This window comes from Myotis davidii, unplaced genomic scaffold, assembly GCF_000327345.1.
Source record: "Myotis davidii unplaced genomic scaffold, ASM32734v1 scaffold1885, whole genome shotgun sequence".
NCBI lineage: Eukaryota > Metazoa > Chordata > Mammalia > Chiroptera > Vespertilionidae > Myotis > Myotis davidii.
The window spans coordinates 53,307-68,105 of NW_006296440.1; the positions used below are offsets into that span (position 1 = coordinate 53,307).

The 14,799-nt window shown below is 40.8% G+C and overlaps 1 protein-coding gene and 1 long non-coding RNA gene across 2 annotated transcripts in view; both read right to left on the minus strand.

Annotated features, from left to right (window-relative positions):
• Positions 1–4,596: 4,596 nt before the first annotated feature.
• LOC107184381 lies at positions 4,597–5,727 on the minus strand. Its single transcript, XR_001515209.1, has 2 exons — positions 5,590–5,727; positions 4,597–5,545 (listed from the first exon to the last, which is right to left on the minus strand). It is a non-coding gene; the product is annotated as an uncharacterized LOC107184381 (long non-coding RNA).
• A 4,338-nt stretch (positions 5,728–10,065) lies between these two features.
• Positions 10,066–14,799, minus strand: part of LOC102759893 (zinc finger protein 14-like) — a 15,683-nt gene continuing 10,949 nt past the window's right edge. The window contains exons 2-4 of the mRNA XM_015569169.1: positions 13,477–13,603; positions 12,993–13,065; positions 10,066–11,734 (exon numbers count right to left, since the gene is read on the minus strand). Of these exons, the coding sequence (XP_015424655.1) occupies positions 10,267–11,734; positions 12,993–13,065; positions 13,477–13,603 (1,668 nt within the window). The 3' untranslated portion in view covers positions 10,066–10,266. The remainder of the gene's footprint in view (positions 11,735–12,992; positions 13,066–13,476; positions 13,604–14,799) is intronic.

A 14,799-nucleotide genomic window follows, 5' to 3' on the forward strand; every position in this document is an offset into this window, starting at 1 on the left:
ATACTGTCAAGAAAATATACATTCAGCAAAGTACAAGAGACCTTCTGTAATAAAAACTAAGAGCAGGTAAATTGAAGCTTGTCTAGCAATCAATGTTTCAGCATTTTATGCTATTTTAAAATATTCAGATGTTTGTCATTTAACCCAGCAATACTTCAAAGTCTTTAAGTTACCAAAGATTTTGGAAATTTATGTATGGGCATATGAGGTTGAGGAAAAGGTATGGGGGGTAGGGGGAGGGAGCAGGCTCAGCAGCCTCTTTCCAGGTCTCTAGCCACTTGGATTTAAAACTGCCACATTTTTCCTGAGAGATAACATGCTAAGGTTTGGGTGATAATGAGTTTAGCTTCTGATAGGAGCAGGATTGTTAAGTGCAGTTTTGTAGTAAATAAAGTTGCTCTTTGGGAAGGGGGTGATGTTGTGAGAAGGTGGTGAGGTCAGAGCAGTTTTCAGGGCATTTAAGGAGGTGAGAATGCTGGCCTTGGGATCAAAAGGCTCAGTGAGGAATCCCTTCGCTACGTCATAGAGGGGCTTTGCGAGACGACTAAAGCTGGGAACCAGAGGCGAGAGTACCCAGCCAGCCCAAGAAAGGAGAATATTTCTTGTCTGGAGGAGGGGACAGTCATGGAGGAGATAAGGCATTTAGGGTCCACGGAAATGACTCAGCTTTGTGGGGTGAGAGTGAAACTGAGGTAGGTGCCTGTTGTTAGGGACACTGGGTTTTATGGGGGGGATGCCCGGTAGCCCCAGTTGGGCACTGAGCTACAAGGAGAACAGAGTCAATAAAGGGGTTCTCTACTAAGATGCAGTAGAGTAAGGAGGTTAATGGTTGTGAGACTAGTCTGTCAACACCGATGATATAAACTGAGGCAGGGATAAGTTACCCCAGTGCCAATTAAAAGGTAATTGGTTTACCTGCTACCACAATCATTCCTGAGGCTCTGTCCTGGTGATGTAAGTCTGTGGGGCCTTGTCAGGGCCTGGGCAGTTTCAGTGTTGGGTGGCCAGTTCCAGAAGGTATGGGATCTCCATACTGGATCCAGATGGAAGCTTTGCTGAGGTCCAACCTGGAGGGGCCAGACTACAGTCTCATTTCCAGTGGCCTTTTTGCACACTGGAGTGTAGGGTTTTAGCAGGACTTGGTCCAGTGTCCTCCCTTGTTGCATTTGAAGCATGGGCCCAGAGGAGTTTTAGGCCCTGACCTACCATTAGTTGGAGAACCGGCATTTTGTTTGGGGTTCATGAGAGCGGTGGCTAGGAGCTGGAAGGCCTCCTTCTGGGCCTCAGGCTTGGAATGATATCACCTCTTTTTGGATTTGCGCCTCCTCATCTCTATTATTAAAGCCCTTAATGGTCAGGTGAATGAGGTCTTTTGGAGGGATTTATGGACCTGTGTCTATTTTTCAAAGTTTGTGGCGTATGTTGGGGGCTGATTGGCAAATAAAATGGGTGCCTCTGGGAAGGTGGAGTGTAAGGTGATAAATTTCTGTAAGGCCTCTGTGAGGCAGGAGAGGAAGAGAGCTGGGCCCGGAGTGATTTTAAGTTTGTCAAATTCTTTAGTAAAGGCGGTCTGGTCAGTGGAAAAAGACCTGAGACACCTCTCAACCTGTGTGATGTCGGACATGGACCATGGGACATGTACCCAGACAATACCCTCAGTTACTGCTACTCCCTCAGAGGTAGAATGGACATGGGAATAGAAGAGGCTGTGAGGAGGGTGGTCTTTGGATGGCCTGAGAGGCTGTTAGGTGGGAAAAGGCTATTTTTGTTCTTGTATTTGGGCTCTCAGGGGCCAGGGGAAAGATGGTTGTTGGTTAAGAGGGTCTGGGTTTTTGGGAATCTGCCGGGCTGACTAGCAGATATAGAGTGACAGAGGTATGATTACTGTGACACAGGATTGCTGTGAAAGGGAGGACTAAGGGACTGCCTGGCTAAAGGAACCAGACAGCCTGGATTGCCTGCCTCTTCAGGCTTTTATTGTAACAGCAGTTTGAGATAAAGTTTATCTTTTAGATTCAGTCAGTAGGGTAAGTAATCTTGGGAGGACACATGTCTGCAATGTCCTTTAAGTAAGGACACCTAAAGATTAAGCATAAAAATTCCAATAAAACACCCAGGGCTCAGACTTGTTTGGAAAAGTCAAGGCAGGGTCTGCCCCCTTTGGCAAGGTCCCTCCAACCTTTCGAAGATTTCTCCTTACAGACTTGCCAACCAAGTCCCATGATTCCCCACAGGAATCTGCTACAAGTGAGGAAGGGTATGTGTAAGGGGGTGAAGGTTGGTGGTCTGCTGGGTCAAAAGTAGATTCAGAATCAGAAGTGTTCGGGGTATGATATTTTGTGTGAAGAAGAATCTGATGTGTCGAGCAGGACTGACAGAGAGAGGGTGGAGACTGGAGGGTGAAAAGGCGTGGACGTAGGGAATCTCTGAATATTTTCCACTGTGGTGTCAGCAATTACCTAAACTGTGCAATGTGTTAAAATTGCAAGTGCTGCCTCACACTTTTGATTTCTGTCTTTATTTCATTGTTAAGAATTAGGTTGTGCCCTAAGTGGTTTGGCTCAGTGGATAGAGCGTCAGCCTGTGATCTGTTTATGTCCCAGCCTTCTATTCTAGTTCTAGTCTGAGAACTATTCCTCAGTTTGTAATTTTTAAGTAATAACTATCTTGTTTTTCATGCCATGACAAAATATCATATCCCCAGGAGTAGCACACTGGGTTCCAAAGAGTGTTGATGGTATCCTTTCAACATTAACTCATTAATTACCTGTTTCCGTTCACTAAATGTTCCTTTAAAGGGGGTAGCCTAGAGACCTTGAACCACAGACAGCTGACCTTAGCAACTCAAGAAAACAGTGGAAGCTGTTGCAAGACCATGGGAGGAGATATGGTTCATTTCTGACTGTTCTTTCAAGTACAGGGGGTTGTGGCTCCAACAAGGGGACAGGGCACCTCCTCCTGCACCTGTGCACTTCAGGGAAGGGAGAAATCACTAGCATTTTGAGCCCCTTACTGAGGCGTGTTGCTGCACTGCATTCTGGGACACAAGTGAGGTGAGAGTGACCCTGGGGGTGCTATGTCCTTTGCCACAAGCCATGGAGATGAAATTCTGGAGCGTTATTCCACAGGAGAAGTCACCAGCTTGGGGGGGGGGGGGGGGCCTGCACACTCTGGAGGTACATCTGAGGTGAGGAGGCCATGGGTAGTCAGCACATGCACTTCTGAAAACACAGGGGAGTGTGCGCAGGACTCAGGGAAGGCTCTTTAGGAACCAGTAGGTTTTGTGGGTCTCCTAGAGGCTAGGAAAAGGCAGGGCATCCCCTTTGACATTGTTGGTGTATTGAACTGTTGTGAAATGTGCTTCCTGGCCCAGAGGGGCATGTTCTTCATGACATGGGCTCTGAGTTCTGTCCAGAGTCACCTGAGGCTACATTTTGCCAACACTAATTGTCTTTCCACTTAGGAAAAACAAAGTATGAATATTAAACTAAAGGGACCACTTGTGTTTATTCTGACATTAGATTTGGCTATTTCCACCTAACTGATCTCATAGCAGAAAATTAACAAAGTGATATAGGTGTTGCAGTTAAACATGTTTCCCAGAGAGCAGGCACAGATTTGGCTTGAGATGGGAAATATAAGGATGGAAAAGGCCTCAAGACCTACCCTGGGAAGACATGAGGCTGATGCCCAAGGATTACATTAGGACATTCCCAGGCTGACCTCACTTGTGCAGACCAGTTAGATCCCCCATTTCAGATCATAGCATTTCCTGAATAGGACTCCAGAACCCTGGTGTCACCTCAAAAGTGGGGGCCAGGGGCCCTATCACTGTCTAAGCAGTTGTGTGAATGAGGGCAGAGGCTGCCCGAGAGGCTGTTTCCTAAAGTCAAATTCAGTATCAAGAACGTCCTGTTGTGGCCTGTGCTCTTCTCCAGACCTCTCAGTTCTTTATCAGAAGGACGCCAAGGTGGTAGAAGGAAGTGTTGCACATGCAGAACAAGTTTACCATTTTTGTTGTTTCATATTGTTTTTAATATTTGCACATACTGTTTCAAGAGTAGTTATGACTTTCAAGAATGCAGTTACACCACCATCAAGACAGAAAACACTAGATCAACCCAAAGGAACACAGTCGTGGTGGCGGTTTATACTGTATCCCCTTTGAACAGGGATTTGTTACAGGTTCCTCCAACCCTGGAGCTTTTCCGGAATGTCTCGCAGTGGATCACCATGTTGTCTTTTAAGTCCTGTTTATAAACTTTGACACTGCATTCGCAAGGATACAGAATTATACAAGTCTAACAGTGTTCTTCTGAGTTAAAGTTTTTGACTTTGGACAATACAACACACATTAGGACTTCAAAATGGAGATTCTACTATTATGAGTTATGTAAATTGGGACAAGATTTCTGCTTGCCTTTCTTCATTTGCATGGTGGGAGGAATGATGGGGGCGGGGGTCATAGGAGATACCAATGATCATAAAATCATAAAATATCTACACCGCTAAGAAAACAAATTAGCACTGAAAGGAGAAGAGGGACCAAATCTTGATATCCTTTACTCTTCAAAGAAATAAAAGCAACATCTTTCCCCCCATGTTTCATAACATCTCCTGGAAGTGTAAACATGGAAATGACCCCTGGAAACAGCAAAAATGAACATGGACGGCTTGGTGCCTTCTGTTGAAACAAAAAACTTTCAGCTACTCCTCTTATCAAAGGCACAGAAAATGTCCCACTTCCACGATATCAAATCTACCTGCTTTCCTGATACTCTCAATTTTTCCTTAGATCACTGTCCTCTAAACATCAATGGCTTCCTGGTGTTTTAACCACAAAACCACGTTGGACTTGCACAGGAATCATTCTATTTACAGAAAACCCATATGTGTACAATTGTGCAAATGACCAGAACTTTCGTCAACCGGGAGGAACTCAAACGTTTCAAAAGGTACACAAATTGTGTCACTCTGTTTGAATAGCAGGAAAATGATATGCCATTTCAAAAGTGAATTTCAAATTATTTCCATTGGTTTTAAATAGAAACACCATGGCCTAAAGCAGTGAGAAGTCCTTCATGTCACACACCCATGTCCATATTCTTAATGAAGTAGCACATGCTCTGAAACTTACAACCATGTCTAGAGCTTTCGGGAAAACCATTGCTGAAACCCAGGAAGGCAGAACTTTGGGGATGTTTGCCCATTGTTTAAATCCACACTCTAGCAGATCCACAAGTCTTTAAGAAGTATTACATGGGAGGAAAGATGATGATGACACCCCATTTACTGAGGCCCCTACCCTCCATAATGAAGATATATAATCCATCCACTTTCCAAATTATCTCCCCTGTGTTTGCATTTACTTACAACTTTTTAAAATATATACTAGTAAAATATACTTTTTTTGACTTTTTGAGAGGCAAAGTAAAATAGAAACATCAATGAGAATGAACATACATCAGCTTCCTCCAGCACACACCTCACTCGGGATCGAGCCCCCAACCTGGGCATGTGCCCTGACCATCAATCAAACCATGACCTCCTGGTTCATGGGCTGATGCTCAACTACCAACACACACTCACCTGGCAACAACTTCATTTTCTAAGAAACCAAAGCTTTTTTATTTAACTAGTATCTCCTTTCCTACAAAAACTTAAGCACCAGCAATGCAAGACATTTTTTTTTTTCGTGCCTGTATAGCATGACTTGGGCAGGTTTGCTAAATTAGGCATGTTTTCCATTGCCTGGCATGTGCAGGACATTGACATTATCATGATCATACTTCCACCTTGGCCAGGAAACTCAGTTGATTAGAGCTTTGTCCCAATGTGCCAAGCTTGTTGGTTCATTCACAGGTCACACACAAGAATCAACCAATGATTACATAAATAACTGGAACAACAGATTGATGTTTCCCTTTCTGGCTCTCAAGTCAACTTTTTTTATTTTTTTTTATATTTTATTGATTTTTTACAGAGAGGAAGGGAGAGAGATAGATGGTTAGAAACATCGATGAGAGAGAAACATCGATCAGCTGCCTCCTGCACATCTCCCACTGGGGATGTGCCCGCAACCCAGGTACATGCCCTTGACCGGAATCGAACCCGGGACCTTTCGGTCCGCAGGCCGATGCTCTATCCACTGAGCCAAACCGGTTCGGCAAGTCAACTTTTTTTAAAAGGTGAGGGAAAAAGTCAAATTCTGTCAGCAAGAACAGCTTCTGGGAAGAGAGATCATAACTTTGTTTTCTTGCTAGGTTTGTGTTCTTTGATGATATTCCTAAATTTATAAACTTCAGTTGACCGATAAAGGAGTTAACCAGTTACATATCTTGTTAGGAAGTACGTAATTTTATATTAAGATATATGTAATATAGATACTTAACTGAGGTACTTCTTGGAAATGTGCCCAATACAGCAAAGTAAATATTTCAGTATTTAGGTAACAAGAAAGGCAAACGCTGTTCGACAACTGGTTCCTGGCCTTATACTCCCTGTGGAAAAGAAAATGCCAAACGTCCATCATCACACAGAGCTACTCCATGACCCCAATGAATCAAGACAAAAGCAAAGGTATTCATGTCTGCACGTGTAATCAAGGAGAACAGGTTTCAAAGAAATAAAAATAACCAATATTGCTTTTCTCACTAATACGATTTGTGCTTCTTACAGTTTTGATTTAGCATGATTTTTTCTGCCTTCTAAAGAAAAATCATTATCATTATGCAAGATAGGATGAAGTTCATTTCCTCCCAGAATTCAATGCAGAAAAATGTATTGCTTCCTTAATGGAAGTCAAATTGTCTATCACAAGGCAAAATATAACAAAAAATTCTTTGAAGGCTGCTGTTACTGTTACATCCCAGGCATTTATGGTTTCTGGTCATGCTTATTATTTCAATTCATTTCACTTTTATTACAGATGTGATTGTGTTGGTCTTTGGCTGAAGGGGACTAAAAAATACATGACTGAAGTTTTTAATACTTTGAACGAATAAGAAACTAGTCTGCTCCAAACATTATAAGTATACAGATAAGAAAAAATATAATTTCCCTGAGGAAACCATGTCTTAATATGTACACACATGACACTTGCGACTCAGAGTGTATAATGATTAAATGGAAAAAATGACAAATTGATCTGAAAATACATAATTACTATGGGATAATTAAATACATCCTCGGGAAATAACAAAACACCATAACATGTCTTAGCATAAGAGTGGTTGGGAAACAGTTAATATTTCATTAAAAATTACTGAATCACTGCCCTAGATGGTTTTGCTCAGTGGATAGAGCAAGAGCCTGCAAACTGAAGGATCGGGGGTTGATTCTAGTCAAGGGTACATGCCTGGGTTCCAGGCTTGATCCCCAGTAGAGGGTGTGCAGGAGGAAGCTGATCAATGATTCTCAACATTGATGTTTCCATCTCTTTCTCCCTCTCCCTTGCTCTCTGAAATCAATAAAAAAAATTTTTTTAAAAAATTAGATGCATTTATTAAGAAAAAAGGCACATAAACCAAAGATAACTGAAAAGGTTGAGAGATTTGGCTCAGCTCTGAGTGACAGCACACATCAGAGTCTGCCTGAAATGAGGAAAGTGCCAATTCTCACATGGAAGGACTGGCTCAGAGCCCTTACTGCAGAGGGTGGTACAAGAGCAAACTGTCATGGGGCTCCTTGGCACTGCACCATTGCAGCTGTCACAGTGGCATCTGAATCACAGTCAGTAGTAGAACCAACAGGACAAGATGATTTCTAGACAAATTAGACCTCATGCAAATGCAATCTAGAGAACAGTACATAACTTTCAGAAAACAGCCTCACCCATGACAGTCTACATTTACCTGTTGGACACCTATGGGCTTTCAGGAAAAGCCAACCTAAGCTGGGTCTTTAATGTTGAATTCTGAACAACTGTAAGCTTACTTACAACTGACATCAAGGGAAATGAAGCAGTGGCTGGCTGATTTGAGGAAAGTCTTGGCTGGCAGGGTAAAGATTGAGAAAAACAAACTGAAATATTCTCTTCTTAATGTGAACTCCATAGCACAATTCCCAGCGAAAAGCCACACTCACACACACACACACACACACACGCACACACACAGACACACCCACACGAAAAGAATACACAGGGGTACTCTATAGTGAACAGTAAATATGCATGAATATATGGCAATACTTCTTGACTAAAATAGTGAATTTCAAGTGCTATTGAAAAATTAAAAAAGAATATATATGTGTGTAGGGCCTATTCATTCAATTCCTGTCAGGGCACATGGCAAGACAACACATCGAAGTTTCCCTCTACTTCTCTCTGCCTTCTTCACTCTAAAGCATCAATTTAAAGAAACTAACAAAAATAAGAATGAATACTGATAATGACCAAATATGTCAAAAGTTTATAGAACTTCTTTAATGCTGTGAGTTTTGGGGAGTATATGACTCAATTTTCAACAGGCTTACATGTACCAGTTAGATACACTAACAGGATTTCCTACTAGTGCAGTTTTCTAGCTACTCTGAAAGTATTTGTGAAAACTTTAAACTTTTTTGTTGTTGTCAATCATACAGTATACATTCTCACATGGTATTGTAGGGATATGAGGCAACATGAAGGTTTTCCAACATTTTTACATTCAATACAACTCTCCACTTTGAGTTTTTTTCATGATCTTTCCGAGGAAAAGAAACAGCTGAAGGCTTTACCACCTTCACTCTATGTATACACTATTTCTCCAGGTGCATTCTCACATGTCCAAGACAGGCTCTCCCAAATTCCTATGTTCATACAGTTATTCTTGAGTGTGAGTCCTTTCATGATTTTGTAAAGAACTAGGATGGCCAAAGGCTCTTCTACCATGTTCACATGACAGCGCTTCTCTTCAGTGAGTTCTTGCATCCTTTACAATAAACTGGGAGAAATGAATGCTTTCTAACCCTCTTACATTTCTAGGACCCATCCCCAATAAGGATAATCATGCATGATAGCACAGCTGAGAGAAAAATGAAGGCTCTTTGTTATTCTTTTTTTTTAAAAAAAATATTTTATTGATTATTTACAGAGCAGAAGGGAGAGGGATAGAGAGTTAGAAACATCAATGAGCGAGAAACATCTATCAGCTGCCTCCTGCACACCCCCTACTGCGGATGTGCCCACAGCCAAGTTACATGCCCTTGACTGGAATCGAACCTGGGACCCTTCAGTCTGCAGCCCGACGCTCTATCCACTGAGCCAAACTGGTCAGGGCTCTTTGTTATTCTTTACATTAACAGTGTTTATCAATAGATTTTGCTTCCACGTGTCTGTAAAAACTAACTGGGAAGCTGAAGGGTTTACCACCTTCCTTAAATTGATTTGGTTTTTCTCCATTATGAGAATTTTTGTTAATTTGAAAGGATCTGGGATGACTATAGGCTATCCCACATCGCTTGCATTCATAGGGTTTCTTCCCACTATACATTTCATGACATCTCAGAGAAAAGGGATGGCAAAAGGTTTACCTCATTCCTTATTCATGAGGCTTTTTTTCATCATGACTTTTTTTATGTCTACCAAGATGTGTGACGCAACTGAAGATTTTCCCACATTGCTTAAATTCGTAAGGTTTTTTCCTAGTATGTGTTCTTCCATGCTTTCTAAGAGACTTGTAGAAGCTGAAAGTTTTACCAAATTCCTTACATTCTTAAAGCTATTCTCCAATGTGTGTGTTTTCATGTCTGGGAGCGTGCAGGAGGTAAACATCAATAATGCTGTCTTTCTCTCTGACTTCCACTCTCTCAATGGAAAAATATCCTCAGGTGAGGCTAAAAAAAAAAAAGAAAAAAAAGAATTAGCCCTGACCAGTTTGGCTCAGTGGATAGAGAGGGATAGTTAGAAACATTGATGAGAGAGAAACATCGATCAGCCACCTCCTGCACACTCCCCACTGGGTTTGTGCCCACAACCAAGGTACATGCCCTTGACCAGAATCAAACCCCGGACCCCTGAGTCAACAGGCCGATGCTCTATCCACTAAGCCAAACCAGTTAAGGCTAATCGATGTTTCTAACTTTTTATCAATCTCCCTTCCTCTCTGTAAAAAATCAATAAAATATATATTTTTAAAAAAGACTTGGGATGGTCAAAGCTTTTGTACTATCTTTACACAATAGGGCTTTTTTTTAGTGTGAGTTCTTTCATTCATTATGATTTCTCTCCACAATGCAGTTTTTGTGGATTTGAAGGGAACTGGGATGAATAAAGGCTTTCTCCCATTACTTACATTGATAGGGATTTTCCGTATTATGAGTTCTTTCGTGACGTTGAAGGGAAGTTGGATAAGAGAAAGCTTTACCACAATAACTACATTCATAAGGTTTTCCCCCAGTATGAATACTTTCATGAAGTCGGAGGTGATATTGATCAGGGAATGTTTTACCACATTTCTTACATTCATGAGGTTTCTTTCCGGCATGACTTCTTTTATGTTTTCCAAGAGAGCTGAGCCAACTGAAGACTTTCCCACATTGCTTACATTCATAGGGTTTCGTCCCAGTATGAGTATTTTCATGATTTCTAAGGGAATAGTGATGATGGAATGTTTTACCACATTCCTTACATTCATGAGGCTTCTTTTCTTTATGACTTATTTTATGATTTGCAAGAGAGCTGCTGGAACTGAAGGCTTTCCCACATTGCTTACATTCATAGGGTTTTTCCCCAGTATGAGTTCTTTTATGATATTGGAGGGAAGTTGAATAAGAGAAAACTTTACCACATAGCTTACATTCATAGGGTTTTTCCCCAGTATGAGTTCTTTCATGTTCTCGGAGAGAAGACTGATAATAGAAACCTTTACCACAATGCTTACAGTCATAGCATTTTACCCCAGTATGAGTTATTTCATGACGTTGGAGGGCAACTAGAGAATAGTAACCTTTGCCACAATGCTTACATTCATAAGGTTTTTCCCCAGTATGGGTCCTTTCATGATCTCTAAGAGAGTAGCGACGAAGAAATGTTTTACCACATTCCTTACATTCATGAGGCTTCTTTTCGGCATGACTTCTTTTATGTTTTCTAAGAGAGCTGAGCCAACTGAAGACTTTCCCACATTGCTTACATTCATGTTTCTCGCCAGTACGTGTTCTTTCAGGATTTCTAAGAGAAGTGGAACTGGAAGCTTTACCAGATTTCTGACATTGATAGGGTTTTTCTGCAGTGTGTGTTCTTTCATTTTCTCCAGAGTACTTGGGAGAATGGAAAGCTTTGTCACGTTGCTTACTTTGATATGGTTTTTCTCCACTATGACTGTTTTTGTGAAGTTTAAAGTAACTGAGACGACTAAAGATTTTCCCACATTGCTTACACTCATACAATTTCCCAGCAATATGCTTTCTTTCATGATTTCTAAGGGAAGCTGAATAGTGGAAAGCTTTCCCACTGGGGCTGCCTTCATGGCTTCGAATATGTTGATGATGCTTGAAAGCTTCCTCAGGATCCTTACATTTATAAGGGTTTCCGTCATATTCCTGACACAGGTATAGTTTGGGTCCAATGTGAGAACTCAAGTGGCTATTCAAGGATAAATAACGCATGAAGATTTGCCTACACAACCTGGATTTAGGTTGTTTTATTTCAGTAGGAGTTTCCTTCTTTTCATTATGATTTGGAATCTGGCTGAAGTTTTCTCTGCATTGACTACCATCCTTCTTTGTACAGAGTCTCTCTACCATATGACTGCTGTATAAATCAGAAGCATATTATTAACACTGTAAATGATTTAATATTTATTAATAGCATGACAATGACATTTTTACCATTTTCAGAGAAAGGGTGGAGTTTCTGTACATTCCAATTTTTGAAAGTGTATATCCTAAAACCTCTGAAATAGACTGGATCATAGATATTACGAAAATACTTACAGTCATTAATGGTACTTCTGTATATTGTTTTTAAGTGTAAATATTTTTTATACACTAAACATATAGCTCATATTTAAGAAAAAACATTTGGGGAGATTATTCAAAGAATCAAAAAATTTGAAACTGGGCCGATATAATTGGATTACCTGTTTTTAAGATTCTGTTTTGGACCAGGCCCATATGGCTCAGTGGTTCAGCATGGACCCATGCACCAGGGGGTTGCTGGTTCAATTCCCCAAAAGGCAACATGGCAAGACTTCAGACTTATTAACCCCAGTATAGGCATTGCAGGAGGCAGCCAATCAATTTTTCTATTTCTCCCTCTCACCTCTACACACCAAAATCAATAAAAACATATTTATTGTTTATTGAGCCAACAGAGAGGCTCATTGATTGAGAGCTGACCTCTGAACTAGGAGGTCACAGTTCAATTCCTGTTCAGAGCATATCCCCAGGTTCTGGACTGGATTCCAAGTGTGGGGTATGCAGGAGGAGCCATTCATAAATCTTTCTCATCATTGATATTTTGCTCTCTTTTTCCCTATCCATAGCTCTCTGAAAAAAAAAAAAGTCCTATATAATAAAAGCCTAATATGGTAAGTGTCCGTTTGTACGGTCTGCCATTCAACCAGTCCAAGCATAATATGCTAATGATATACTAAGGCCACTCAACCACTCGCTATGATATGCAGTGACCACCAGGGGGCAGACGCTCAATGCAGGAGCTGTCCCCAGGTGGTAAGTGCACTCCCACAGCAGGAGTACTGCTCAGGCTGAAGCCAGGTCATGACTTATGAGCACAGTGGCTGTGGCTAGGGCCTCTCGCACTTCCGTGGCAGCGCTAAGGAGCAGTGAGGCAAGTGGTAAGGAGTGAGCAGGTGGGTGGTTAGGGGCAAGGGATCCAGATTGCAGGAGAGTTCAGGTAGGGGTGAAGGGCTCCTCTCCAGCCCCCCCCCACCCCCGCCCCAACTTATGCACAAATTTCATGCATTAGGCCTCTATAAATATATAAAAACAAAATTTGGGGGAAAAAACCAAAGATGCTCTTAATGCTTTCTCATGTTAGTGTGACTCACCTAAGATTCATCCCATGATTTTCAGACTGATCTTCACTGTGATGGTCTTCACATTTTTCTTCTAAAATACATGCTAGAAAAAGCATTATAAACTATTAAAGAATATAAAAAATGGTTAGGTTTTAAGTACAAAATGAGCTGTGATCATTCCTAGTTTAATTACCAATGTATTCCCTTTCCATATTTCAGTTTCTGAAACAGCATTAATGAGCAAGCAACACTAGTTTTCTAATTGACCAAATAAGTAACAAGTTGTTGCCGGCCAGAATCACACTGTGGTTGACTGTCAACCTATGAACCAGGAGGTCACAGGTCAATTCCCAGTAGGACCGGTTTCCAGGCTAGATCCCTAGTGTGAGGCATGCAGGAGGTACCCAATCAGTGATTCTCTCTCATCATTGATTTTTCTCTCGTTCTCTCCCAACTCCTTCCTCTCTAAAATAATTTAAAAGGTATTTTAAAAACAAGAATTTGTCATAACTACCTACTGATGCCAACTTCCAGAAGGTTTCCAGCATCACATCTGTGTAGAGTTTCTTCTGGGTCAGATCCAGGAAAGCCCACTCCTCCATGGTGAACTCCACATTAACATCCTCAAAGGCCACTGAGTCCTAAAACATCCCATATATGCATATAGGAGAATCCGTGAGACACTCAGCACTGGGGATTTATATATAAGAAGTTCACATAGGCCACATGGTCCCCAATATTCAGTGTATGATTTTATTGTAAGACTGTTGTTAATTTGCTGCACTCACTTCCTCAAGAACACATGGAATTTATTGATATGATTTTACTGTGATCACTTCAAGTCTTCATTGCTCTGAAATGTCAGGGTAAAGAGCACTTCAAACAACTTTTATATTAATAAATTAAAATACTTATATTTTATGAGAAAAGTCATCTCTATTATAACCACCAGCAGTCCATGAAACATACTGTCATATCTACATAAAATTTCAATGACAATGAATACAATAAAGGCCTGGTAGCCTTTCTATTCTCATCACCAAACAGGAAAGGCCAAGCGGTGAGTGGAAATTCAAGTTGGAACAAAATGTAATTGGCCATATTGTCCTGAAGTACTCCAGAATATTACAAGTAGTTAGATATGCCTGAATGAATGAAAATATTCTTATGGAGGAGTATGAATGATCAGTTGTTTTTATAATATTTATTAGTAACTCAGTTTGACCTTTTGCCTCTCTCATTTCATGGAGATAGGACATTAGAGTTAGAGCTCAGTCATGAATAAGACAGGACAACTGAGTACTCTACAAAAGTCCTCTACTCATGAGCCTGAGGGTTACTTCATATTGATTTTTAGGACATGTAGAAATGTACATTGAAATCATTGAATCACACTCAAAAGAAGTCTTTCTGGCAGAATTGTGACACTATACCCAGGGCCTGAACCTTGAGGAACAATTTAAGATTTAGCATGTGCAAGGCCCTTTATTGAAATCATCAATATTTTCTTTTCTTTTTTTTTTTTTTAGATTGTGTAATTATTTATTACAAATAAACGGTGGTTTCACATCTGTCAAAAACGGGTCCTGTTTTTACATGTGTGTACAGGTTCTGAATGTACAAGAAAGGGTCATGTGCTTAGTTCGTCCATGCAAAGCTCACACGTACATCACTAAATACTTTAAAAATAGAAAGATCACCTTTTGAACCAATCTGTTTACATTCACGATAATAAAACAGTATGAAACTAATGAAATACAGTGATAGGAATTAGGAAGTGCGACACTGATGGTTCTGGGCATGTGAAGGGTGAGGGACAGAAGGGTACACACGGTAT